We start from the raw sequence: 27,577 nt of genomic DNA, 5'->3' as shown, positions 1-27,577 counted from the left end.
TAACCGTAACACATTTGATCCCTTATATCGATGGAGGTTAACCGTTTTCTGTTAAATGTTAAATGCAAGGGTGAAGGATGCTCCACCTCGGGCCCCCCTTACGTAGTAGTGTAAAGTTATCTGTTTTCGTCCAAAATTTTTTATACATGGTGTAAATTTAGCCGTTTTCGGTCGGAATTATATATACGTAGTTTAAAATTTAGCCGTTTTCGGCCGAAATTTTTTATACGTAGTGTAAATTTAGCCATTTTCAGCCGAAAATTTTTTATACGTAGTGTAAATTTAGCCGTTTTCGGCCGAAAAATTGAGCCCGGACCCCTTCGTTTGTGAAATTTTGTATACATTTTGAGTCCCCACTCCCCGGTGTCTTAGTCCAAGCTTTGCCGCTGTTTAAATGTATGTGAAAAGACAATTATACCCTTACTTATTAGTCATTGCTATTGGACAATTTGATATTGTGTGTGTGGGTTGTTTCCCTCTGTGTTCGGACTTCGGATCATCCCCGCCCGCCAGCCAGCCATCTCAATTATTTATTTTTAATTTTTATTGTATTGTATTGTATAAAAACCAACCAATTAATTAGGCTCGTAACGGAGATCCAATTTCACGGTCACATTACCCACCCACCCACCGGCCGTCGGAAAATAATAATAATAATAATATCTCCTTCTACAATTTCAATTCATTATTCATCATGAATCCTGAGTAGTAAGTCGTTCTTCCATCTCTTATCCTTCAACATATACTCCATTCGATTTTGTTCTTCCTGTAATTGTTATTCAGATCTGCTTCGGTTCTTAATTATACATCAATCGGTAGCGGTTTTCGTAGAAATTAGTTTGTGATTCTCATGGATTTTAACGATCCAATGAGATTCGCTCGTTTTATTATCAAATTATTGTTCAATCTGTTATCTAAACGTGTAGAATTTAACACGTAATGTGCACATAATCTCACATCGTTTAAATCATGATTTAGGCGTTTTATTGTATGTATGTATGATTGGATTAATGGTGAAGAATTATGAAGCTATATATTGAGTTATTTTAATAATAATGTTAATGTGACTTGTAATATATCTATCTATCAGTTGTATAAGTTTTTAGCAAAATATCCATGCCTAAATAAGCACTTATATTGACACGAGGAATAGGAAACCGTAACTAGGAACAATCTGATCGTTTGTGACCTCGCGAATGAGATTATGGTGGTATAATTTTCGTAATGTAGCTCAGTAGCTGCTATAGATGCAAAATCCAGTTATGTGATCAGATTACCGGCCAATTTGTTATCTAAACATGTAGAATTTAGCACTAAATGTGTACATGATCTCGCATTGTTGTGTGAGGAACGGGGATTGGAAGTTGAAATCATTATTTAGGCGTGTAAGGAAATGTGAGCCGACGTTTTATTATATGTATGATTGTATTAGTGGTGAATATATTATGAAGCTTCTGAGTGATTTGAGAAGGACACCTGTAGATATTTGATTTGATGATAGCAGTATGAGTCCTTCAATACCTCTATATATACCTCTCACTTGCATAACTGAAGTTCTATAACAAAATGTGCATGCCTAATTAGGAATAATATGATTGTTTGTGGCCTAACGAACGATATTGTGGTGGTATATTTTTCATAATGTAGCTCATTAGCTGCTATAGAAGCAAAATCCAGTTGTGTGATCATGTTGAAAGATTTGCTTTTATAGCATTAGTGAATATTTGAAAGAATGAGGATTGTTTTTACTTAAAGTCTTTATGACATTAATTATTTGTGACATTTTGAGTTAGTTGCAAAATGATACTTTTAAGTTTATAGTATTATTCGAATTTGTCGAAGATATATGTCTATTATATCTGACAAGGAGTACTTGTTATATATTTCATACAGTGACTACTTGTTCAAGCTTTTGCTGATTGGAGATTCAGGAGTTGGCAAATCTTGTCTTCTGCTCAGATTTGCTGTAAGAGAGTATTATGTTTCATTGCTTTTTTTGCATTTAAGTGATTCTTTATAGTTTATTTCATAATTTTGCCCATTTGAACCATGCATATCGGCATATCGCATAGTATCATTTTCGTTTTCAGAATTTAGTTGGAAAAACAAAAATCAGTAAAAGAAATGTATGAAATTAGTGGCAATAAAGCTGATTGCTACATTTTTATATGCGCTGCTTGATATGAAGTGTTTTTATTTTGCTAATCTTAATCTCTTTTGTACAGGATGACTCATATCTTGACAGTTATATCAGCACAATTGGTGTGGACTTTGTAAGAATCAACACTTTTGCACTTAGAAATGTCATATCATTTTAAAATATAGCATTTTGTTACAGTTATCTTTATGTATACTCAAGGTTTTATTTTTGTTGTTACCAGAAAATTCGCACCGTGGATCAAGATGGAAAGACCATTAAGCTACAAATTGTGAGGGGTCTCTTTTAAAAAACATTATGTAATTTTATGTTCTACTTATTTGATATAGAAAATCATGCTATCTATTTTTACCTTTGGTTGTTTAAACATGCAGTGGGACACTGCTGGACAAGAAAGGTTCAGGACAATTACTAGTAGCTACTAGCGTGGAGCCCATGGCATTATAGTATGTTTCTTCCAAAGAGCTTGTATTTGTGTTTTAAAACAAATTATATAAAGTTGCAGTAAGCAGCTGTTATGCTATCTTTTTTGTCATTTTTCTTTAAATTTTCTAAATAATCAGAACTTGTCAAACATCTTATTGCTACAACTTTGAATAACATAAAGACATCTAAACACTATATCTATAAGCTGTAATGTTAGATTATTGTTTGATTCTGATTATTATTCAAATCCCCTTTTAGCCTTTGATGCATTTAATCTTGCTTCTACCTCCTTTTTGATGTCCTTGTAATTGGAATTCTGCAGATAGTTTATGATGTTACTGATCTGGAAAGTTTCAACAATGTTAAGCAATGGTTGAGTGAAATTGACCGTTATGCAAGTGAAAATGTAAATAAGCTTCTTGTTGGTAACAAATGTGATCTTACCGAGAGCAGGGCTGTATCATATGATACCGCAAAGGTACAGATTTATGATTCTTTCTCATTCTATTATTCTAATACACACAGTTTGTCACATTGAAAATTTATAAAACATTGGAGAAAATATGTTTGCGGGTCAACCTGGCTTGTTAGATTATTGTATAACAAGTTAAAGTTGGTCATTCTTTTTGATGGTTAGGAATTTGCTGATGATATTGGCATTCCATTTATGGAAACTAGTGCTAAAGACGCCACTAACGTTGAGCAAGCTTTTATGGCTATGTGTGCTGATATCAAGAACAGGTAAATATATACGTTAATTAATGATTACTTGGTTATTACACTTGTAGGCTAAAATATTTGGGTTACAATATTTATTAAATTCTTATGAAATAAAAGAAATCTATAGCTTTAGTTCGGTTTGGTTCGGGTTTATTCTGTTTTAATTGCGTGCAAAACCAAAACCGAACCAAAAGTCCAGTTTTTATAGTAGATAAATGGATAGTTGATTTTCATTTCCAATAAAAGGATCCAATTACAATAAAGAGGCAGGTAAGCGGGCAACAAGCTGCGCCGCCATCCCCTGCTGGTTTTTATGAAAAATGGATGTTTTTATGAAAACATATAACCAAACTGCTGGTTTTTGTTTCGGTTCGGTTACTTGGGTTACGGGTTGTTTTTTTGGTTTCATTCACACCTGTACCTCTAGCAGAGGTCCGGTCCCATTGGTTGGCATGATATTGGTGGGTCTCGTTACCTTTCTGATAAGGGGTTCTATAATGGCGGTCAACTCAACTTGACGAACCCGCATTATGAATGTACTACTCAACCCCATGTTGCCACGTTTAAGTGATTTAACAATTATTAAGTTTGAAAAGTTGGTTTGACTATGGATCAATGCAGGATGGCGAGTCAGCCTTCGTCAAACAAGAGGCCACCTACTGTGCAGATCAAAGGGCAACCAATCAGCCAAAAGAGTGGTTGCTGCTCATCTTAGGTTATTCTTCCTACCGTTCAATCATATAGTTCATCGCCAACATTTTATTGATTTTTTGCATTGTTGTTTGAATTATAATTATTATTATTTGTGTTGTAAGGATTGTTTACTGCTAGTGTCAATCTGCCTGCAGTGCCAATCTCTTACCAACCAGAATTCATTAATGTTGTTTAGATAAGGGGACATTTTGGCAAACTTATGAATGTATTTCAAATAATATACCAATTGGGTAGTCATTTTCAGTTCATAGTGTATTCAGAACATTTTATGCAAGCATGACCTCAGAACTTAAATACGCTATACATTAGAACATAGATTGGGATTTATTAGTCAAAAACAACAAAAAGGAAATAGGGTCCAAAAATTGTGGTCAAATTCAAAATTTCATTCTTCTCTTTCTTCTTCATCGTCGTTCACTTTCTCATCTTTTTTCTCTTAAGCTTTAGGTGTTGTCTTCTTGGGCAACAGAGAAAGGGTCAATGTTTAGAAAACAGTCAAACACCAGCTCCAGGAATCGTTACTGCCTCCAGCAGTTTCTAGGAATCGTTACGGCCTCTTAACAGTGTCCCTTTCTAATTGGCAAGCTTAAATGCTTCAGCGTTATGAAAATTTCCGAGTGCTCATGAAAAAGCTAGTTACGAGTTACGACTAGTTAAATCCTTTTACCTAAAATTTAACCATCGTAAATGATATTTTACTTTTGTTACAAATTTAGTATGCTTTTACAAAGACCTAGTTTGACATGTACTCTAGATTAACACACCTTAATTGAACCTTCAAGTTCAAAATCACCCGCCTTCAAATTCTAACCTTTCAGATTTTTTTATCATGAAAAAAATCATGTTAAACAGTGTGTGACTTTCGTTCTTTGGTCTAAAAACTGTATGATGTATGCGTGTGCAATTGTGTATATACAAGGTTGGTTTCGAATGAAAACCAATCAAAACTTTAGAACCGTTTTAACCATCTTTTGAAGAAAAAACACAATGACGTTTATCAAAATATAGGTGAAACATTAGTCCAACTTATTATTGTGATGAACCGATATAGAAGAATCACATGAGTTTCATTGAGTAAAACATTAATATTAGGTGAATATGTACACTAGTTTCACATATAAAGATTTCTATGTGGTGGTAAGGCTCACTTTTATTGGTGACTGGCATGGGAGGTTATTGCAATTAAAAAAAAAAGATAAAATCCTTTTTATTAACCTAGGTCTAATATCACAAATAAGTGGAACACTAAAAGTATAGTGTCTAAATTGACGAATTCACCTATACTATGCATGTGCCTTTCGAGTATAGTTTAACGTGTTAAGCAATCACTACTTTTAAGTTAAGTTTTGAGAGCTTGAACTTTATTGACTATTATTGTTACAACACTTTTATATTCTCGTTTTAGATTTTAGTTTAGTGTATGAATCGGGAATACAAAATGCTCTCATAATTTAAAAATATTTTTAAGAAAGAGTTTAAAAAAATTATACAAACATTTAACACCAATTATACATTCGATTATATACCTTTTCAAATAATCTTTGCATGCAAACTCTGAACCCTAAACCTGTCAAATTTATCGACCATCACATCTTATAATACAATTGAATACCGCTTTCCAATTGTGGGATATATAATAACACCCTTTGTAATAGTTTTAAAAGGTTTTTTGAGTAATCAAGTTAAAACATTAAAAAAGGATAAACATGTATGAACTGGTTAATTTAGGTTCTGTTTGTTTTTGCTTAAATGGCATGCACGCAGACATAAGTCACTGAAAACATTTTTTTTATATAAAAAAAATACTTGAAAAGTGATTTTATAGTTTTAAAAAATAAGTTAATATTCAACTTCTTCAAATATCTTTACAACCTACCAACACCCATTGTCCACCACCACCACCCATCGTCCGCCGCCACCACCCACCACCCATCGTCCGCCACCACCACCAACCACTATCAGCCACCACCATCACCTTCCGTCACCACCACCCACCCTCCATCACCACCGTTAACCACCTACCACCAATCGTCCACCACCACCCACTATCATAGTTCGTAAACCATCACCAATTATTTTAGCAGTCTACATACGTTAAAAACAAACATTTTTCTTCTTATAAACTACATACATCTTATTCAATAGATATGGTCAACAGAGACATTTTATTTCTAAAAAAACAAAACAACTTATATTCAATTTATGTCGTTCAAAAGTCAAAACAAATTTAAAATAACAATTTTCCCGCCTTCAAAAAAACCCCTTTTCATTTCAATTTCATAATAATATCTTCAATCATTATCTTATTATTATTATCCTCATACACTCTCAAATCTGATACATTTAATCTCCATGTAGATTAATTATTGACTCACTTCTTCAATTCACTTCAAACCAGTCATTTCTAGGGTTTCAATTACTCACAATGCACATCAAAGAGGTATGTTTAGAAGGATTCAAATCATACGCTACACGAACACTAGTTCCAGGTTTCGATCCTTACTTCAACGCCATTACTGGATTAAATGGATCCGGCAAATCGAATATTCTCGATTCGATTTGCTTCGTGTTAGGTATCACCAACTTGCAGCAGGTTCGAGCTTCGAACCTGCAGGAGCTGGTGTATAAGCAAGGGCAGGCTGGTATTACGAAGGCTACGGTTTCGGTTGTGTTCGATAACTCGGATAGGAGTAGAAGTCCTCTTGGGTATGAAGAGTGTTCTGAAATTACTGTCACACGTCAGGTATGGAGGTTGATCATTTATAATAATAATAATAATAATAATTAATAATAATAATAAATTAAATATTAATAAAATAATTAGCTATTTGATAGAGTAATAATAATAATAATAAGCTATTAGATAGAATTTTATATATGAATTGGTCAAGAGTAATAAGTTATTTGATAGAATTTAGAATTTAAATAATAATAATAATAATAATAAGCTATTAGATAGAATTTTAAATATGAATTGTGTAGTATAGTTGTTTAATTGGTTTCTAGGGGAAGAGTTGCAATTGACTTTAGAATGTTAATCATTATGCTTTGAATGTTGTTAAATATTTCAAAATTTTTAGAAAAATACATGGAATCTATGTTATGCTATGGTATGTGCTAGAAATAGAACCGTGCTGATTTATAAGCTGGTGAAAAGAAATTATCAGTTTTTCCAAGGACTTTGTATGTATGCCATTTGAACGAGAATGAATACCACACAGAAAAGTCAAGACCCCAGTTTCATTAAAGGAAAGGAAAGGGGGGGGGGGAAGAGAAATAAAGAGTAAAATGAGAGGGACCGCTTTCCTTCTAAATCGGAAGGAATGGAAAGGGAAATGAAGGAGAAGAAAGGAAAGGAAAATCTTTCATTTCGAACATGTTTGGGATTGAGTTTGAAAAATGCTTATTGGCTTATCTGTGTTTCAAAAAGCCAATAAGTTAAAATGTGTTTGGCAATCACAAAAATCCTTCTTATTTTAGCTTTTTGAAAAGGTTAAAAAGCAATTTTCAAAAGCCCCAAATCTTGGCTTTTCAAAATGGTTTTTTGAAAAAACCAATAAGCCATTAAGCATTTTTCAAACTCAATCTCAAACATGCTCTTCCTTTCCTTAAATAAACTCGGGACCACTAAAGTTTTTGCCTTTTTGGCTACACCGTTTATTGTTTTTTTATAAATCACTTAAAAATATGTTATATTGGTTATAGAAGTTACTATTCGGTTATTTTGGTTTTATGCACACCCTTAAATGTATGGTTCATTGGTTTGAACAAAGAAGTTATTGATTTGGAGTTGATTCGTACAAGATACTGTTACAAGTTTTGTTTAACAACACTTCATAACTTATGCATCTTAATGTTTTTTAAACTTTTCAGATTGTGGTTGGTGGGAGAAACAAATACTTGATTAACGGACATGTTGCACAACCAAGCAGAGTGCAAAATCTTTTCCACTCGGTGCAACTAAATGTCAACAATCCACATTTTTTAATTATGCAAGGACGCATTACAAAGGTATTAAACATGAAACCACCGGAAATATTATCCATGCTTGAAGAAGCTGCAGGAACAAGAATGTATGAAACTAAAAAAGATGCTGCTTTAAAAACCCTAGAGAAGAAACAAGGTAAAGTAGATGAAATCAACAAGCTTCTTGATCATGAAATACTTCCAGCTTTAGAGAAGCTAAAGAGCGAGCGGATGCAGTACATGAAATGGTCCAATGGGAATGCGGACTTGGATAGATTGAAACGGTTTTGTATTGCTTATGAGTATGTGCAAGCAGAGAAGGTCAGGGATAATGCAGTTGTTGGTGTTGATGAGATGAAAAGTAAGATTTGTGAGATTGGTAATGATGTTGAGAGTATGAACGTGGAGGTGCAAGAGATGGAAACACGTGTGGGAAAGTTAACAGTTGAAAAAGATGCAACTATGGGTGGGGAGGTTAAAGGTTTATCGGATAAAGTTGATGCTATAGCGCGTGATCTTGTTAAAGAAACGTCTGTATTGAAAAACCGTCAGGATGATCTCACAACCGAGATAAATAATGCAGAGAAGGTAAACATCATTTTTGGCCAAATTTAGGGGTGTGCATGGGTTGGTTTTGGGCTCAAACTGAACAAAAACCGAAAGTTTGGTTTTTATGCTTTTAAAAACCATTCGGTTTCTGTTTTCACAGGTTCAATTCGGTTATAAAAGTTGGTTTGGTTTTTACGATTTATTTCAGTTTTAGGGGTACATGCAAAACCAAAATCGAACCGGGAATTCGGTTTTGGGTTGGGTTCGGTTTTGTCGGTTAGGTGTCGGTTATTTCGTTTTTTATGCACATATCTAGCCAAATTGTGTTTCCTTATGTTCAAAATGTAGTATTTTTTCATATCTTGAGATTATTAGATTGGAAAAAGTATTGAAGAACTGAAACAGTCAGAGAAAGACAGAATATCTGCTGTAAAGAGTGCAGAAGACGGAGCTGCTGATCTGAAGAGAAGAATGGAGGAGCTAGCAAAGACTTTAGAAAACCTTGAGAAAGAACAACAGGTAAATGCAATAATAATTTAAGTTTGACCACCTCACCAAATCAACTGTAATGATATTGGAGTGAGATGGACAGGGTGTTGTTGCTGGTAAGAGTAGTGGGAATGAAGAAAAGTGTCTGGAAGATCAGTTAGGTGATGCTAAAGTGGCAGTTGGAAGAGTAGAGAGCGAGGTTGAACAATTGAAAACAAAGATAAAGCATAGTGAAAAGGAGTTAAAAGAGAATAAAACTAAGTTATCATTAAAACACAACGAAGCTGTTGAAGCAGAAAAGCAGTTAAAAATCAGACAAAAAGATTTAGAAAATGTTGAAACGGGTTTAAAATCCCTCTCATATGAGGAAGGACAGATGGAAAGTTTAGAAAAGGTGTGTTTTTTACTTCAAAAAGTGTACTTATGCATATTGAGTTCTTTCTTATGCGAAATATTAATGATGATCAGGATCGAACAGTGTAATTAGAAGCAGTACATAAAATTAAAGAAGAGATCCGGAATATTTCGTCAAGTTTGGGAAACATCGAGTTTTCTTATCGTGATCCTGTGAATAACTTTGATCGGTCAAAAGTCAAAGGTGTGGTTGCAAAGCTTATTAAAGTGAAAGATAGCTCAACAATGACTGCCTTGGAGGTTCTAGTTTACTATATCATGCAGAGTTATTAGTTATAGCCTTTGCTTATTGATAATATTTATTAATTTATTTACGATACTTTGATTCAGGTTTGTGCAGATGGAAAGTTGTACAATGTTGTGCTTGATACTGAAAACACAGGAAAACAACTTCTGGTGATCTTAGAAGAAGAATGACATTTATCCCTTTAAATAAAATCCAAAGCTATCCTGTACCACCTAATATTCAAAGAGACGCTGCTAATTTGGTAAGTGTATATTCTTTTATTATTCACCCGTATTATAATCTCACATGATTTTATGTACTCAGGTAGGTAAAGGCAATGCTGAAGTTGCACTTTCATTGGTTAATTATGATAATGAACTCCAGGTTTGTTTTCTCATTTTTATTTTTTAGATTTAACTTTCGTCAGCTTTTCATTATTAGCTGAAAAGTTTCTGTTCAGTTCTACTTTTTTCTTTAACTCATTTATCTACTTTTCTGAGAGTTGTTAATATTTCAGAGTGCAATGGAATATGTGTTCGGTTCAACTTTTGTCTGCAAAACAATTGAAGCTGCACGAGAGGTATTTTGTCATAAGAAAAGTATAAATACTATCTTCAATGTGCCACCTATCTTATCAGTTTTATCATGAAAATGTATTTAACTACTTTTTTTGTGGGTATATTAACTTATGGCACACAGGTTGCTTTTAATCAGAAAGTTAGAACCACAAGTGTGACATTAGGAGGTGACATATATCAACCAAGTGGACTCCTGACTGGTGGTTCTCGCAAGTAAACAAACATTTCATAAAATTTTATTAATTATTACATTTATGATTACTTATTAGTGTACTTGAGAACCCACAATAGAAAATAGATTTATTTTATAAACTGAAATATAATTTGTTAATGCGCAGGGGTGGTGGTGATCTATTAAGGCAATTGCATGCTTTGGCAGAGGCTGAATCAGATTTGACTTTACATCAAAAGCGCCTATCAGAAATCGAAGCAACGGTTAAAATTTAAGCCTATGTTGTTTCTAAAGCTTAATATCATGGCTGTTTATCAACAATATTTTACAAGTGTCTAAACGTGTCATTTGTACGTCCAGATCAGCGAGATCCTTCCACTTTATAGAAAGTATAATGACCTAAAGAAACAGTTGGAGCTCAAATCAAACGAGCTATCTCTCTTCCAGAGTAGAGTTGAGCAGAACGAGCATCACAAGGTTCCATCATATTCTGTGTTCATTAGTTTATATATATATATATATATATTAAAAAGTTTATTTTTTTTAAATTTTGGGTGATGTAGCTTAGTGAGACGGTAAAACGGATCGAGCAGGAGCTTGCAGTAGCGAAATCTGCTGTTAGTGAAAAGGAAGCGGTTTATAAAGAATGTGTGACTGAAGTTGCAACTTTAGAAAAATCAATTTATGATCATGCTAATAATCGGGAACGTATACTTAAAGATCTAGAAAAAAAGATTAAAGCAGTCAAGACACAAATGCAGTCAGCTTCAAAAGACCTTAAGGTACATATTTTAGGTTTTTTATATGATTATTATTTTCATATTTCAGATTCTGACATGAGTGTTCGATGTTCATCTAGGGGCACAAAAATGAAAGGGAGAAATTAATAATGGAAGTGGAAGCTGTCAAACAAGAACAAGCATCTTTGGAGCATCAATTAGTTTCTTTTCAGAAGCAGATTAGTTTGTTGACTTCTGAAGTGGATGAACTCAAGACCAAGGTTGACTATTTTGACCTTTTTTTTCTATTTCTACAATATGAAAGACAATGTTTACATTCATGCAGGTCACATCACTGAAAGATGAACATAGCCAAGCACAATCTGAACTAAATGCAGCTCGTACAAAAGTCAACGACTGCGATTCACAAATTAGTAGCATTCTTAAAGATCAGCAGAAACTTAAAAACGAGATCGGTGAGAAAACTCTTGAAAGGAAGAAATTGGAAAATGAGGTAAGTTTTTTATTCACTAATGCTTATTTACAATGTTGTTATAACATGTGCTATATTGTGTAGGTGAAACGGATGGAAACTGAACGAAAAGACTGCTCACTAAAAGTGGATAAACTGATTGAGAAAAACAGTTGGATAACTGCTGAGAAACAGCTTTTTGGAAGAAGTGGAAGTGATTATGATTTCGCATCGCGTGATCCACACAAAACAAGAGATGAATTTGAAAAACTCCAGACTGAACAAGCAGGGTATTCTTTTAGTTTTACTATAAACCTTAAAAACCTTTTTACGGAAAGTAGAATATTTTACTTATTTTCTTAGATGTTTGTTTGTTAAAGGCTTGAGAAGAGGGTGAACAAGAAAGTTATGGCTATGTTTGAGAAAGCAGAAGATGAGTACAATAATTTGTTAGCCAGGAAGAAAATTATTGAGGTTGGTAAACAATCAACATAGATTCTTCATTGACCATTTTGACCAAAACTTTTCTTATATGAATAGTCTCATTTGACCAATTTTTAAATTTATAATTATTTGATGTGATTGGGTAGTGTCAAGTGGTCACATTCAAAGCAAAAAAAAAATCATCTTTCTGGCTTATGTGCCAAAGTCTTTTTGGTTAAACAAGATGGCTGACATGTCATCATCATCTGACTGGTAGCTCGGCCTGTCAAAACCTCGTCATTTGCGATAACAAGTCCATATGGCATCTTGTGATTGTAACGTATTTTGTCTAATCATTTGTGACAGTCAAGGTTACACTTTTAAAAGATGGTCAAATGGCCATTAAGTAATAAGGTTAGGGGGTTGGGGTCATTTTTGTAATTCAACTTATTTCGAGTTTTTTATTACATAGAATGACAAGTCAAAGATTAAGTTGGTGATTGAAGAGCTAGATGAAAAGAAAAAAGAGACACTAAAAGTCACATGGGTGAAAGTAAACAGGTGAGTTTTTGTTAAATTTCAAGTATGATTTTATATAAATATATCATTGATTTAATCCAATATTTCATTATATTTTCAGTGATTTCGGATCTATATTTTCCACTTTGCTACCTGGTACAATGGCAAAACTAGAACCCCCAGAGGGAGGTACTTTTTTAGACGGGTTAGAAGTCCGCGTCGCATTTGGGAGTGTTTGGAAACAGTCATTATCAGAACTTAGTGGAGGACAAAGATCTCTACTTGCACTTTCACTAATTTTGGCATTACTTCTCTTCAAACCAGCTCCACTTTATATTCTGGATGAGGTACACATGCACACACATATATATATTTATACACACGCATACACACAAATAGTAGAACAATGTACATAATATCTTTAACAGGTTGATGCAGCACTTGATCTAAGCCACACACAGAACATCGGGCGAATGATCAAAGCACACTTTCCACATTCACAGGTATATATTGATATATTACATATTTAGTTACAAACTTAAAAAGTTGTGTTTGTATATTAACATAAAATGTTCATTGTTTTTGTGTTGACAGTTTATCGTGGTGTCACTGAAAGAAGGCATGTTCAACAATGCCAATGTTCTTTTTCGTACAAAGTTTGTAGATGGTGTCTCAACTGTTCAGAGAACCGTTGCTTCGAAGTAAATGATCATGTCTTTCAACAACTAAACCTAAGTGTATAAGCCATTTTGTAATCATATTATGTATGTATATACACACTCATTTCTGCTTTATATATGTATTATTATTAGTGAAGAAAAGTTATTTTCATGAAAGGGTGGATCGTCAAATTGGATAACCGAATCATAAAAAGATAACAAATTGAAATAACCGAACGAGAAAACATAAAACCATCAAACCATGCAGCTTACTCGTTTTTGTTTTTTATTTCTATAACTATTGTATTGTAGTGATAATTAGAAGCAACCCTAATTAATATATTGTAACAATCCATAATTTGTAGGTTCTAATAAATAATTGAATTGGTTTAAAACAGTCTCATTGCATGTAACTTTTCTATGAATACTTACACCCTTTTTAAACAATGTCAAATCACCATATATAAGTTGTAAACTAATATGGCAAAATCTGTTCTCTTTAGAAGATGAACCAAAAACTAGTCTTTTGTGCTCTCAACTTCAGGCTCTTGTTTGGTACACTTCTCCCCATTAGTTATGAGTAGAGGTTGCGGCACCATAGTAGCAAAATTTTCCGTCCTTTGACCTAGTGGATACCCGGGCATGTAATTCGTCAAAGGAATGTGCATCTGCAAAACGAGCAATTATAGTGTTAGGTTACTAGCTAGTCCGGTTTGACTAGGTTTCAATAGCTCAAAAGCCTTAAATGAATCAAGACAACTAAGCCATGAAGTTATTTGGATATGTGGTAAAATCGTAAAAGTGATTATTGCGATTCGACAATATTAATGATATTATATAAATCCCAATGCTTAAAGCACCATTAGAAACAAACATCCAAACACTTCCTCAGTTTACAACTTTAGAGACTTCATTTTCTAAATTTTACTTGAATGTTGTCTCGCAGCTAAGCTCAAGCTTTCACCTTTTTCTCGAGCCTAAGCCTCGAGACAAGCAAGTTTGAGCTCAGCTGCCTCAAAATGCACGGGCAATTTTCTTACCAGATCCGAGAACCGATTGTAACCTTCAACACCATAGGTTTGACTCAGTGCCAAGGGTGCAACCGAAGGTCTTACAGAAGTTCCTGGAGCCTCAGACTGCACCATTATCAACAATAACACAAATCATTAGTATCGATTATTAAGGCGGAAAACACAGGATATTAAAACTTATCGATTACATATTCATCTAACGGCATGTCAAATAGGCTTGATCGAAGTTTCCTTTTGTCCTCCGTCGAATTCATTCTAATGAAAAACTTCTGTGCATGACTAGCTACTTGCGTCGGTGTTCTTGACGGCACGTAGTGCTTAGATATCGCTCGCCATTGGCCTTTTCCGAGCTTTTGCAAACCCGTCAAGAATGATCTATGTTCATCTTCCGTCCATGGCATTCCTGATCAATCGAAACACATCAATACCAGCCCGCAACATTAAATTAAAAATAAATTATAAAAAATCTCACCTTTATTTTTATCTTGATTATGTCCATCAGAGGAATATCCTAACTCTATACAACTATGCTCAGTGTTATATATCTTTAAACTCTCCATGCTTTTGGACTCATCTATTGAACTACTCGCGCCATTAACGACTTGCATATTACCATCGTCTTCGCGTTGATCTGCTAAAGGATCAATCCTCACACCAAAAATATGAATAATATCAACTTTTCCATTATTGCATGCTGTTGAAGTATGAGCAGTCTGTCCACAATAACCACACTTTTTCATGGATGATTCATTAGAAGATATTGTTAAACTTTTTGCACCTTAATTATTCATCTAGATCTTGACCTGTGTATAATATATATATGTTACACGAACGAGATATATAAAAGAATGATATATCATGATCTTGGTAAAAGTAAACATATCTAGGACCGAATAATTAGAAGCTAATGTTGGATTGGATTTATAAAATATTTTTGTTTTTGTTTATATACTTATATCTTAAGGACTTGCCATAATTGTTCAAAATCACAAAAGATATATGGATCGTATTTCCTTTTTTATGTTACCAATCACAATATAGTTTTGAATTTTCATGCTTTTAAAGATTTATTACTATTATTGTTATAAATATTTATGACTAAATAAACACGTGATGGAAATCAAATATAATTTAGATAAATATATGCGCCGTAAAACAGTTTGTTAATTATAATAAGTGGAATTTCAGCAGAAACACAGTCATATATGACTCAAAATTGTTTTAACTTAAAGTTTAAAGGATACAAAATCCTTCAATGAGAAACCATAGTTTATCTGCTTTTTTTTTTTTTATCAATTATGATATGTCTTCACACGTATTTTTATTTTTTGAAAGTGTTTTTTTGTGTTATTAAAATAAATAACTTTTTAATCTATTATAAAATAGCTTTTTAATTTTTATTTAAAAAAGAAATTGAACTTTTTTTTAAAAGGAAACCTTTTAAAAAATATATATAATTTATCAAGTGGGTAATATGAGAAGTTTAACACGTTCCTTAAAAGGTAGCTAAAACACCAATCACATCGTGCCATGGTGAGACGATCGTGTTGTACTAAAACGCCATGCCGACGGTGAGACCATTGTGATACGTACTAAAACGCCATGCCAGATACATTGACTCCTTGTAGTCGGGCACTAACTGCCGGTTACATTGACTCCTTGAACCTGGTTAGGACACCATGCAACAGATTAGATATTAAAATAAAGCAATGAACATAATGAACCAATAACTTTATTAAACTACGTAAATTTAAGACCAAAACCATCTAAATAAACAAGTTTTTAGTTATATAACCACCTTGTTTGAATATGAGGTTTCACAAAAATAAGTAAACAAATTGTCTAAGGCGTATCTTTATAAAGCTAAAGTAAATCATCTTCAATCAACACTAAGCACCGTGACTGTACCACGATCTCTCTGAAAAATCATTCTAAGTTTTCTTAATTGTCCAACTGAACATGCTTAAAAAAATGGACTATATATACCCATCTTTATAAAAGATCATTTCTAAATGCTTAAAAAGTAAAAATAAATGTAAGATAAGTGTGAAGCACGTAATCAATGAAAATGTACGCTAATTGCATTTAATCTTTCACAAGTCAATAAGTGAATATATAATCAATGAAAATCTAAATATCATCAATGAAAATATACGCTAATTGCATTTAATCTTTATGATCCTCTTTCTGGTACGTGAAGTATTATCTTTCATGGCCCCGGTAAGGTGATGAAGTCTAAGAATGATAATGAAATCCACACGAACTAGTATAGGGCCCTCTAATTGTGGATACGAACAACTTAATAATTAGTGTCGATCGATCAATCAGTAATTAAGCTAGCTTTGTAACCATTTCTCTAATTTTCATTTAATGAAATAAATCGCTCATTAGGCCTCTTAATAGTTAAAACTTTCTTCTAATGAAATAAGACGACCTTACTAAGAGGTTACATTTGATTTGTTCATTGTGAGGTTACATGAGGCCTCTATTAGAACTTTCTTTTAACGTACGTAACACTAAACTTATATTATGCTTATATTTATTATCACATTTAACAAATAATCCACATTACACAAAACAAAAACAAAGTAACAAACACAGGCACACTTAAACCATTAAAACCCAAACAAAAAATGGACACACATAACTAAACAACCATCTCCTTCATAATCATACACACAATACACCTACGCCAAAGCGCGGTGATGCGCCGCGCCACCCGCCTCACGCTGCCCCATGGACGGTTTTGTGGGTTGTAGGATTGATGGATATCGGTCATATTATTATTATTATGGTTGTGGGAGTGAGAATAATAATATTATTAATAGGAATGGTGGCGGTGGTGGTACGGTGGGTGTTTATATTGTGAGGGTGGTGGTGATGACGTGGTATGAGATGAAATATGGTGAGGACACGTGGGGTATTTCGTGTCGAATGTTGGTTTAGTTTTGGATGTTAAGGTCACGTGACAAGGACCAGTGTGGCTAGAGAGTTTTAATATTATTCTCTGTGACACAGAAAAAGAGTGTTCAGGCCTTAGGGAAAGTGAGATTTTTAAATATGGGATAGGGATGTTGGCTGATAATTTGTGTCTTAACATGTTTAACAGGTAAGAATTGACGCGTGTGATACAAATATCAAACATGAATACGATTCGTTTAACTACTTTATATGTCATGACTATAAGATAGTTTTAAGTTTTGTGTATCAATAAGAAAAAATGATGGAGTCTAGCAGATTAATTTCAATTATTTAAGAAAATAAAAAAATCACATACCACATTGTTTTGATTAACATGTCTTATCGTATCTTAAACAGGTACCCAATTGTCAGCTCTTTATTTATGAGATATTTCTTGAGAAAGAGTAGGGTGTTAAGTTACAATTGCGTATGGAGTGCGGATGATGGTTAGTTAATCAAAAGTGTTGTTACGTTGTTGCTATTTAGACGATGAAGTATTAATTAATTAACCGGCCATAAATCATATGTACAGGAGGAAATTTAACTTACCAAATTTTTAATCATTATGTTTTTTATAAATATATTAGTTGAATTAAAAAGGTTTATTTTTATTGGTTGGATTTGATTGTTGTCCCACCACCTTAAGCCCCTACACGTGGTCTAAAGTTATTTATAAAATGAAACAGTTAGATATGTCATACAAGAACCAAACAAATATATCTTTGGTTGAGGAAACCGTTGTTTGGGAAAACACTCGTGGACAACCAAGCTTGAAGAAACAATAAAAAAATTGTGCTAGTCGCATGCATGATATCCTTGTAAAACGTAGTTGTTTAAAACTTTTGCACGTAAACTATCATTGAATATAATTGATTTGAACCTAAAACCATCACTTCCAAGACATAGTTCATACACAACCTATACTAACACTGAAATCCCAAATATCTTTCATCCTTATCTCAGGCTTATAGATACTAGGTGTTATAGCTGATGGACAATTGGACATTGTGGATTTAGAGCAATAAATGTTACTCTTGGGTACAATGAAGATTAGTGGTGTCATGCACCAAGTCAATACATAATATGTTTTATCCCATACTATTCTTAGGAACATGTGTTCCACCGTCTAGTCATTAGTGATTATGCATGATATACGTGTTTTGATTTAAATGAACTTGGTGAGACCATGAAGAGTTATCGAACCATCAAATGCTTACTATAGAACATACACATGGTAACTGTTGTTCATAGATAGCAAATAATTTGTTATGAAAATTGAATTTATAAACTAAAACTTTTACCAAAGTTATTCCTAAAAGACACAACTGTTTTTTTTAAAGACGACAATAAATTAAAAAAAACGTATTTCAGAAACGAATTTAAATTTTTTTAAGTATTTTTATTAATTATTGTAACATCATTTTTCCTAACTAAAAAATCTTTTTTATTTTTTTAAGTAGTTATTAAAATGGTTGCTTTTACTTTCACCAATATGCCGTTTGACTGTTGTGGCCAATCATTTCAAAATTTGAAACTCACCTTCACCCAAATTCACCGCATCAATCAGATCTGAATATCAAATTATCAACCGCACACTCTTAAATTCAACTTCTAATCTGCAATTCACACCTTCAATTCCTCAATAACCGTTACACTTATAGCAAATTCTCCACATTTCATGGTCAAATCGTTCTTGTGATGGAGTTTACAGAGCCTTTTAAGCAGACCGGTCCTTGTTGCTTCTCACCAAATGCTCGCTATCTCGCCGTTGCCGTTGATTACCGCCTTGTCATTCGAGATGTCGTCTCTTTTAAGGTATATATAACAATTGCTTAACTATTTATTTTATTATTATGCAATATTTAGAACTGTTTTGAGATATTGATTGAATTATGTATAGTGCATTTGCTATTTCATTTAGAAACCCTGGTTGATTTAAAAACATGTGTTGAGGCTCAGGTTTATTAAAAGAAGTTTAGAATCGAAACCGAAAGTTGTATGCGCCTTTGTTCAGTTTGATCTCTAGAAGTTACTGCTTAAATGTGAATTAGAGAAGTGAAGTTTGTTGTAAAACTTGCAAGGCGCGAGTGAGCTCAGATTGGAATTTTTATATGGAGTTTTCAGTTATGCACACACGCATACGCATTTTTATATGTAAAATTTTGAAGTAGACAGGTTTTAAACCCTCCTCGACTCGTTTAGGATCGGAATAACTGGAATTGGCCGGGATTAGGGCTGATTAGGTCCGGATTTGACTTAGTTTGACCGATTAGCAATTTTTGCTGCTGTTTAGCCAAAGTCGAAGAGCCAGGGCTCCGATTAGCGACTAGTTGTTGATTAATAGCGGTTTTTGCAACATTAATTTGCTATAGCAGACTAACAGTATTATCTTACTTATCTGTAGGTGATTATGAGACTACATATATGTATGCAGTTTTCATAAAGAGATAAATGTCCAAATTTAGTAAATGAAGCCTGTTTTCTTATTGTTATATTGTAATACCCGTAAATTTTAGTTTTACAAAATATGATATAATAATAATAATAATGGGAATAAAAATAATAATAATAATAATAATAATAATAATTTAAAATTGAAACCTAGATGATTTCAAACTCATGACTGAGCATATGTTTATTATTTTATATTCCAATCATCATCTAGATCAACTTGTTTCAAATTCAAACGTGAGCAACAAACAATCAACTTATTTAGGAATTTGATTGTGTTTATAACTTGTTTAATATATATAAACGATAAAGTTCCAATGATATTGATTCATCAAACTTTAAATCTTAATCTCTCTCTGTACAACACCACAACCCCGCCGGTTGCCGTCATCACCTCCGCCACCGTAGCAGTCGCCTTTGGTTGACGCCAACACCGCATTTCCTGCTCTTCCGAGTTTCGCCATCACCACTGCCACTACTTGGTTCGTCAGGAAACGCGACACCTTTGCCGGAAACTTTCTGACGGAAACCACCGCGACCGCTAACGATCGTTTTCGGAGACAACCGTCACAGCCTCGGACGCCTTAGTGGTTTCAAGAATCACCGGAACCTCCGCTCTCTGCTCCTCCGAGATAAGCCGCCGCCACCGAAAACTAAACGTTTCTGCCCTCATCGGAGGTAAACTGAACGCTCAAATAGACTCATATTTCATGTTTAGTTCTATAGATTTGAATAACGGGCTAGTAAAATATGGGATGAAACGGAGCATACGTTTTCGTTTTCTTAAAACAAATGGATCTTTACAAGGCTCTAAACAAAGCTAACTGTTTTCTAGCTCCTTGTTCTTTAATGGTTTGATATAATTATCATGTATGTCAAGATAATTCTATCATCAAATCAGATTTTGTTTTGAATTATAAATCGTAAATATTAATTGGCTACTCCTTTATAAAATAATGATGTTAGTTTGATATTTTACCACCTGAACTCGATTTTGGGGTTCTGGTTTTAACAATATAAATCAAAAGTATGATTTTGTAACAGGACTCCTTTTGGTCTAGTAAGATAAATTGAGGATTTTAAATATATAAATGTAATAGTAATTGTCTAATATATAAAAGTAATGGGGTTATAGGTTCTGTGGGTAATCGCGGACGAGTTGGGTTGCCTTGCAAATTTGCTTATCGGTTAAGGTACGGTTTCCTGTTTTTGCTATTTTTAGTATTAATTATAGTCCGTTAGTTTGTTGTACGGTTTCTGGTTTCCTTCACTCATAGTATTAATTATATTCCGTTACTTCGTAGTACGGATTCTGGTTTCTGTCACTCATAGTATAAATTTTATTTTGTTACTTTGTAGTACGGTTTCTGTTTTTGTTCACTTTTAGTATTGACTCTATTCCGTTACTTTGTAGTACGGATTTTCGTTACGCGTCGGTTATATTTTGAGTTCAGTTATTTTATATAATATATTTTAGTTATACGACTTTAGTTCAGTACTCTGTTACCCGAGCATTTCTGACTTGTCGTTGGGGCGTCAACGACATGGCACTTATCGTGACAGTGCGTAATCAAAGTTCACGGCGTCTCTGAAAGTACTCATGTAGTACCTTGGCCACTTAGAGGCGTATAGATCGATCTTAGCTCCGACTCCTGACTCCTGACATGGCACTTATCGTGACAGTGCGTAATCAAAGTTCACGGCGTCTCTGAAAGTACTCATGTAGTACCTTGGCCACTTAGAGGCGTATAGATCGATCTTAGCTCCGACTTCTGACTCCTGACTCCTGACTCCTGACTTCTGTTTGAGATGGAACAATGTGTGCACGCCACCCACACCGTCTCTTTGGTGCATGGACTAGCTAGCTGTGTACCCCTCTGTTTAGGCTCTGGGTGCTTCCGTATTACACGACCTATTTATTTTAACATCATCGTCGTGTATTTTAGTAATTATATTTTGTTTCGCTATATTTCTGGTCCGTTTTGATATGTGTATATGCATTTGATTAAATTTGAGTATATTCAGATTACGTCCCGATCGTGTATCGGATTATGTTTCGCATTTAATTATAGTTCAGTTAAATGTTACACGTTATATGTTACACGTCACACATTATATGTTACAAGTTATATGTTTCTGGCTCTGGGTGTTTTTATTATAGTTCTGATATATTTCCGCATGCGTTTGACCATGTTCTGGCCAAGTGTCGGATCATACATCCGAATTTTATTAAGTATATGTTTCGGTAAAAAGGGTTGGTTTCGAGTTTGAATTGAAGTTCGTATATTTATTCTCTTACGTCTGTCCTTACCTATACTATTGTTCTTTCCGTTACTGGGCAATTTTTGGCTCAGCCGTGTTTTCTTGTTTTGTTTTTCTTATTTTGTTTTCAGGTAATCCGGGATTCGGGGAATTTAGTGATGAGAGAACAAAATGAAGTTCAAGCTTATAAAAGTTAATTCACTTTGTTTAATAATATGACGTAGGTTGCATTAATTTTTGTTGTATTTTGGATTGTGGCGTTGATTTGATATCTGTAATAGTAACACGTTAGCCTGTTCCGGGTTGGGGTGTTACATATATAATCAACCAAGAACATTATTTTTTTGGTTTTCATAAGCAAGTGGCATGCACATTTGATAATCTTTTTAGGTTTTTGTTATATTAACATTTAACACATGAGTCTTACATATATGCACTTATGCAGGTTGTACAGTTGTTTTCTTGTCTGGATAAAATAAGCTACATTGAGTGGGCTCAAGATTCTGAATACATCCTATGTGGACTTTACAAGAAGCCCATGATACAAGCATGGTCATTAGCACAACCTGAATGGACATGCAAAATTGATGAAGGTCCAGCAGGGATTGCTTATGCGAGGTGGAGCCCCGACAGTCGCCACATACTCACCACATCAGAGTTCCAGTTACGGTTAACTGTTTGGTCACTTTTAAATACAGCATGTATACATGTGCAATGGCCAAAACATGCTTCTAAAGGGGTGTCTTTCACTAAAGATGGGAGTTTTGCTGCAATATCCACGAGGCGTGATTGCAAAGATTACGTGAATCTGATATCTTGCCAATCATGGGAAATTATGGGTGTTTTTGCTGTTGATACGTTAGATCTTGCTGATGTTGAATGGTCTCCAGATGATACTGCAATTGTTATATGGGATTCGCCTCTTGAATATAAGGTTTGCTGTTATAGTCTTCTGTTTTCTAATAACTTGTTAGTTAATAGTAGAAGGTGACAGTTTTAATCTTTTACTTATGGTCAATTCGGGTCAACAGAGTAAATATAAGAGAAAAGCTGATATAAAAGGAAATGGTTAAAACGTGTAGGAAGTTGCCCAAATTGTCTTTTAATACATAGAACCACGCGCGTCACATTGTCCTAATAAATTGGATTTTTGTAAATATTATGGGTGAGAAAATAACCGAATTAACCGAATCAAACAATTTTGGCATACACATTGATCTTTTCAATATTTGGGAAATATATGACAAGCATATATCTTTTAAAAGTTTATATAACAATAATATTGTAAATCTTAGGTCTAGGATGATGATTTCGAACTCGCATACACTTGTTAGTTTACTTATAATCTTTGAAGGATTTCATAAATTGAATACCAATTATTAGAAACCGATATAACTTCAAAATTTTGGTGAACCAGTATACCTTAACTGGCCTTTGAAAACCAATAATCGATAACCTATTTAACCGAAACAATGGTTATGATATTTTAAGTGTTTGACTGTTCGTTGTGGTTCAATTTGAAGCAATAACTGAACCGAATTGACCCATCTTCTAGTTTTTAACCATAATAACAAATCAAAAAACATAGTATTCAAGAAAAGTCTAGTTCCGAACTGACTTGTCATCTTCTCTCATTTTTTAAAACTACTATATGCCTCTAATTACTCTTATAAACTGTATGGTTTTGTTTTGATTACATTTATCCGCCATATTGCATATAGGTTCTGATATACTCGATAGATGGGCGGTGCTTATCAAAATATCAAGCATATGAAAGTGGATTGGGTGTAAAAAGTGTATCTTGGTCCCCTAATGGCCAGTCTTTAGCAGTTGGTAGCTATGATCAAATGCTAAGAGTTCTAAATCACTTAACCTGGAAAGTGTTTGCAGAGTTTATGCATCTATCAACTCTGAGAGCTCCTTGTTCTGCTGCTGTTTTCAAGGTACATAACTATTTGGGTTGGACTGAAACTGGTTATCTTGTGGACTGTAATTGTTATTAATATCTTGTTATGATTTATGCTAAAGTAATCGAATTTGGATTGTAAATTTGTAATCTTTTGATGAATCCAAAAGGCCTAAATAGAAAATGTTTCCATTTTGTGGATTGTGAGACGAGCAAATACATTCCGCAATAAGTTATGATTTCTGGAGTTAACTAATTTTTATTCTTGGTATTTCAGGAGGTTGACGAGCCCATACAACTTGATATGTCTGAATTGTCTTTAACAGATGACTTTACACAACAAAATTCTGGTGAATATTTTCAATACACTTGTTCTGTCTACTTTATATTAATTTTTGTAAGTAATGTGTTTGTTATCATTATCAAAACAGTAGCTTTACAACAGTACCCCAAATCTTTAAATTAAATGATTTACAAGGTTGTGTACATTAAAAATACACTTTTGGTTGCTTTCAACCTGTTACCCTTTAAAGGTAAAACACAACCCGGATTGACCCATTTCTGAGTAAATGGGTGTAAGTTTCCACCCCAAACATTGTGGGGGTTTGCCTAATTTAATATCATGTTACTGTGTTTTTCACTATAATTGGTCTTGTAATGATTCCTGGTTATTTATTGTTTACATTTTGTTGTTGCAGAATATGGTCCACCATTCATAGATGTAAGATATGATATTATGGAATTGCCCATCACTTTGCCTTTTCAAAAGCCTCCTGCGGATAAGCCAAACCCTAAGCAAGGAATCGGTAAGCTTGATTTATTGCTCATGTTAATGTTTATAAAAGCATTTGAAAAATTAGAAAACAGTAAATGCAGTCATTAAATAGATTTTATGTGGAATGTCTATGTAATTCATATAATATACTGCTTGTGTAAAGTAGGAACATTAAGTGGACAATTTTTGTCAAATTGATAGGCTAAACTATGAGCCTGATCAAATGCAATCTGAAATATGTTTGTATATATATAAGTAGCAATGTAGACTCCTGTGTGAGTTGATTTCGGATTTGGTTTATCTCTAATAGGCTAAACACATAAAATAAAATAAAAACTAGATGAAAGGAACGCAAGTCATATGGGTTAAAACCGACTAGAAAACCTAAAGCCCAAAACATCTGGACCGGTATTTTGGTATGGACCGCATATGAAAATAATTATAAAAATATTTCACACTCGATTACCTGATCCCATACCTGTTTACTTGCTTTATGAGACTAAAATGTATTAATATATTAATTACTCTTAGAAAATACAATGAATATTATTTTGATTTTGAAGTTGCTGGAAAAGTGGAATTGTTAAAAATATATAGAATTGTTAGAAGTGTGGTAGTGTATTATATTAAAAGTCGGCTTTTGGGTGAATTTAAGATCGTGTTTCAGGTAATGGGAATCCCAATAGATAACTTTATAACCACATAATCATATTTGATACGCTAATGATTTGTAAGAAATTTAAACAAATTTCTTACACCTCTTGAAAATATGCATGTATATGTTCTTCATGTTGGACTTTCAACCTGCATTCTAACTTCATTTTACCAAAATTGCAGGCATCATATCATGGAGCAAAGACAGCCAATACATATGCACCCGCAACGACAGCATGCCAACTGTTTTATGGATTTGGGACATGAACCTTCTTGAACTCGCTGCCATTTTGATCCAGAAAGACCCTATTCGCGCCGCAGCATGGGACCCAACATGCACTAGACTAGTTTTGTGCACCGGGACCTCACACGTGTACATGTGGACCCCATCTGGTGCTTACTGTGTAAACGTTCCACTACCGCAGTTTTCAGTGATGGATCTAAAGTGGGATTTTAATGGCAGCTGTCTTCTTCTCAAGGATAAAGATTTGTTTTGTTGTGCTGCGGTTCCTTTGCTACCTGATGACTCTAACACTGACTATAGCTCGGATGATTGAGGCGGTTTTTTAAGAGGTTAGAGTAGTTTGTATATGTAAGATTTATGTAATTTCTTGGTGTAGATGCCGATAAATTGTTCAGACATCGTGCTTTATAGACGTGGATGGTCTTGTGCATTGTGAGATGTTACATTTATGTTTGATGATGATTTTATGATGTTTTGTTGTTTAATAGTTAAAATCGAAGAACATAGATGTTTTGTGGGTTCTAACGTTGGATGTTTTGTGTTTAAAATCGAGTAGTTTTGTGATCGAGACAGGGTTGATCAAATTTTGCACTCCAAACATCCTTTTTTGTGTGTATGAAATCGATTTTAGTTAAATAGATTTCCGTTGTATACGTAACAAAGCAAGTGTCGTATCAAATAAAAGAGAGATGCTTCTAGGATATGTAATGGAATGAGTAAACCCGAAACTTAAAATATCGAAGGGATGTAATAAGACGGGTATTCTAGTCAAGCTAATCTCGCTTCTTGAGATTATTAACATATGAGTGTTGGATTTTGGTCATTTAAAAGTTAATTCATTGGCCAGCAATATTCAATGCTATCAATATAACTAATGACAATCCTAACTTTCACTTTCGTTGTCATTGACAATCCCAGTAGCATAAGCAATATCTTATATTTATATTATTTTGACTCAATTTCACTCACAAATGTTGATAATAAACTAAATGGGGAGTCGTGCAAAGCATAATAGAGTATTAATCAAATAAAAATTGAGTGTAAATTTATGATAAATATGCTGCTATAATTATTCTTAACAACAAAAGCGTAATTACTTGGGATCGTCGGTGGCCAAACTGTTAGCATGTATTATTATAGGCCAATTGGATGTAGTTTGGATAATTAAATCCCAACTTTATTGCAACATAAAAAAAAACAATATGAAATACTTCCCGATTTAACCCAACATCATGGAATGAACTTAAGATAATATTCAAACCAGGGATGAGCTCGGTATCATACCATTATCGATCTCGAATTTCTCAAAAATTTGGTATTGGTTTGGTTCGGTACCATAAGCAGAAAATTGGTAAATGACATACTGATCCCGAAACCTCAAATAGTTGGTATCGAATCAGCACCAACGGTACCTGTTTCGATACCGTACCCGATACCATTTGCCCATCCCTTATCCTGACGACAATATTGATATATTTTGAGAAATGAGTCATTGCATCGAACGTATATGTGTTTATTGATAATATGAACACTCTTATTTAGTATAGTTTTGTTCAACTTCATCACTAATAGAATGGGTAATGGCAGAGATTTTGAAAAATCATCTAGTGATGAAAACAATGTAAGAAGAACTAACAAAAGTTGTAGGACCAAACAACATTGTGGAAGAATCTCATCTTTCGAAACTAGAATATCTAGATGCAACGATTAAGGAAACACTTAGGTTACATCCGGTGGTCCCTTTTCCTAGTCTCGCGGTCCCCAAGTCAGGCATGCGTGGTAGGTGGGTTTACAATTCCAGAGGGTTGTACTGTTTTAACTCTTGCACTCCTTTAACTGTTTCTCGAGAAAATGTTCATGTATGTATTGGCTTCACTCTTGCACTCCTTTAACTGGTGCTTACCGCACTGTGAAGAGCACGATCTTTCTGAAAATGTTGGGATTACACTCAAGAAACTAAAACCACTCATTGCTATACCATCTCAAAGATTGCTCGATGTTAGCCTCTATATGTAATCATGTAGGACTTGTCCAAATGGTCAAGATGGTGCCAAGATAACAAAAGTTTCATGGACTTTTGTAAGTTTTA

General features: G+C 33.9%; 3 protein-coding genes and 1 pseudogene across 4 annotated transcripts in view; 3 read left to right on the top strand and 1 right to left on the bottom strand.

Moving 5' to 3' along the window:
• Nucleotides 1-27,577, bottom strand: part of LOC143632288 (glutamate dehydrogenase 2-like) — a 209,617-nt gene that overhangs the window by 148,277 nt on the left and 33,763 nt on the right. The gene's annotated exons all lie outside the window — the stretch shown is intronic.
• On the top strand, nt 437-4,328 carry LOC143633387 (ras-related protein RABD2b). The gene is made up of 8 exons (XM_077101707.1): nt 437-708; nt 1,894-1,966; nt 2,226-2,273; nt 2,382-2,429; nt 2,533-2,604; nt 2,907-3,062; nt 3,222-3,325; nt 3,926-4,328. Exons 1-5 carry the CDS (start codon nt 695-697, stop codon nt 2,581-2,583), a joined length of 234 nt encoding a protein of 77 aa, XP_076957822.1. The 5' UTR covers nt 437-694; the 3' UTR covers nt 2,584-2,604; nt 2,907-3,062; nt 3,222-3,325; nt 3,926-4,328.
• Nucleotides 6,318-13,269, top strand: LOC143633422 (structural maintenance of chromosomes protein 2-1-like; annotated as a pseudogene).
• On the top strand, nt 18,816-25,887 carry LOC143633331 (uncharacterized). 2 transcript variants are annotated; one of them, XM_077101661.1, is made up of 6 exons: nt 18,816-19,026; nt 22,331-22,843; nt 23,631-23,852; nt 24,093-24,165; nt 24,514-24,621; nt 25,428-25,887. In XM_077101661.1, exons 1-6 carry the CDS (start codon nt 18,895-18,897, stop codon nt 25,799-25,801), a joined length of 1,422 nt encoding a protein of 473 aa, XP_076957776.1. In that variant the 5' UTR covers nt 18,816-18,894; the 3' UTR covers nt 25,802-25,887. The 2 variants fall into 2 exon arrangements, with proteins under 2 accessions (XP_076957776.1, XP_076957769.1); XM_077101654.1 differs by lacking the exon at nt 18,816-19,026 and having other exon boundaries at nt 22,359-22,843.

The sequence above is a fragment of the Bidens hawaiensis genome, unplaced genomic scaffold, assembly GCF_021521415.1.
Source record: "Bidens hawaiensis isolate Kalapana, Puna unplaced genomic scaffold, B.hawaiensis_p1.1 tig00000512_1, whole genome shotgun sequence".
Classification (NCBI taxonomy): domain Eukaryota; kingdom Viridiplantae; phylum Streptophyta; class Magnoliopsida; order Asterales; family Asteraceae; genus Bidens; species Bidens hawaiensis.
This window is presented reverse-complemented; position numbering and strand designations above follow the sequence as displayed.

Bases quoted from the DNA above. Each gene is read 5' to 3' on its own strand.
- LOC143633331 (XM_077101661.1), top strand. From the start codon at position 18,895: ATGGAGTTTACAGAGCCTTTTAAGCAGACCGGTCCTTGTTGCTTCTCA. The intron at 22,844-23,630 runs GTTTGCTGTTAT...TATTGCATATAG, and splicing joins ATTCGCCTCTTGAATATAAG to GTTCTGATATACTCGATAGA. The intron at 24,622-25,427 runs GTAAGCTTGATT...CCAAAATTGCAG, and splicing joins AAACCCTAAGCAAGGAATCG to GCATCATATCATGGAGCAAA.
- LOC143633387 (XM_077101707.1), top strand. The intron at 1,967-2,225 runs GTAAGAGAGTAT...TCTTTTGTACAG, and splicing joins GTCTTCTGCTCAGATTTGCT to GATGACTCATATCTTGACAG. The intron at 2,430-2,532 runs GTGAGGGGTCTC...TTAAACATGCAG, and splicing joins AGACCATTAAGCTACAAATT to TGGGACACTGCTGGACAAGA.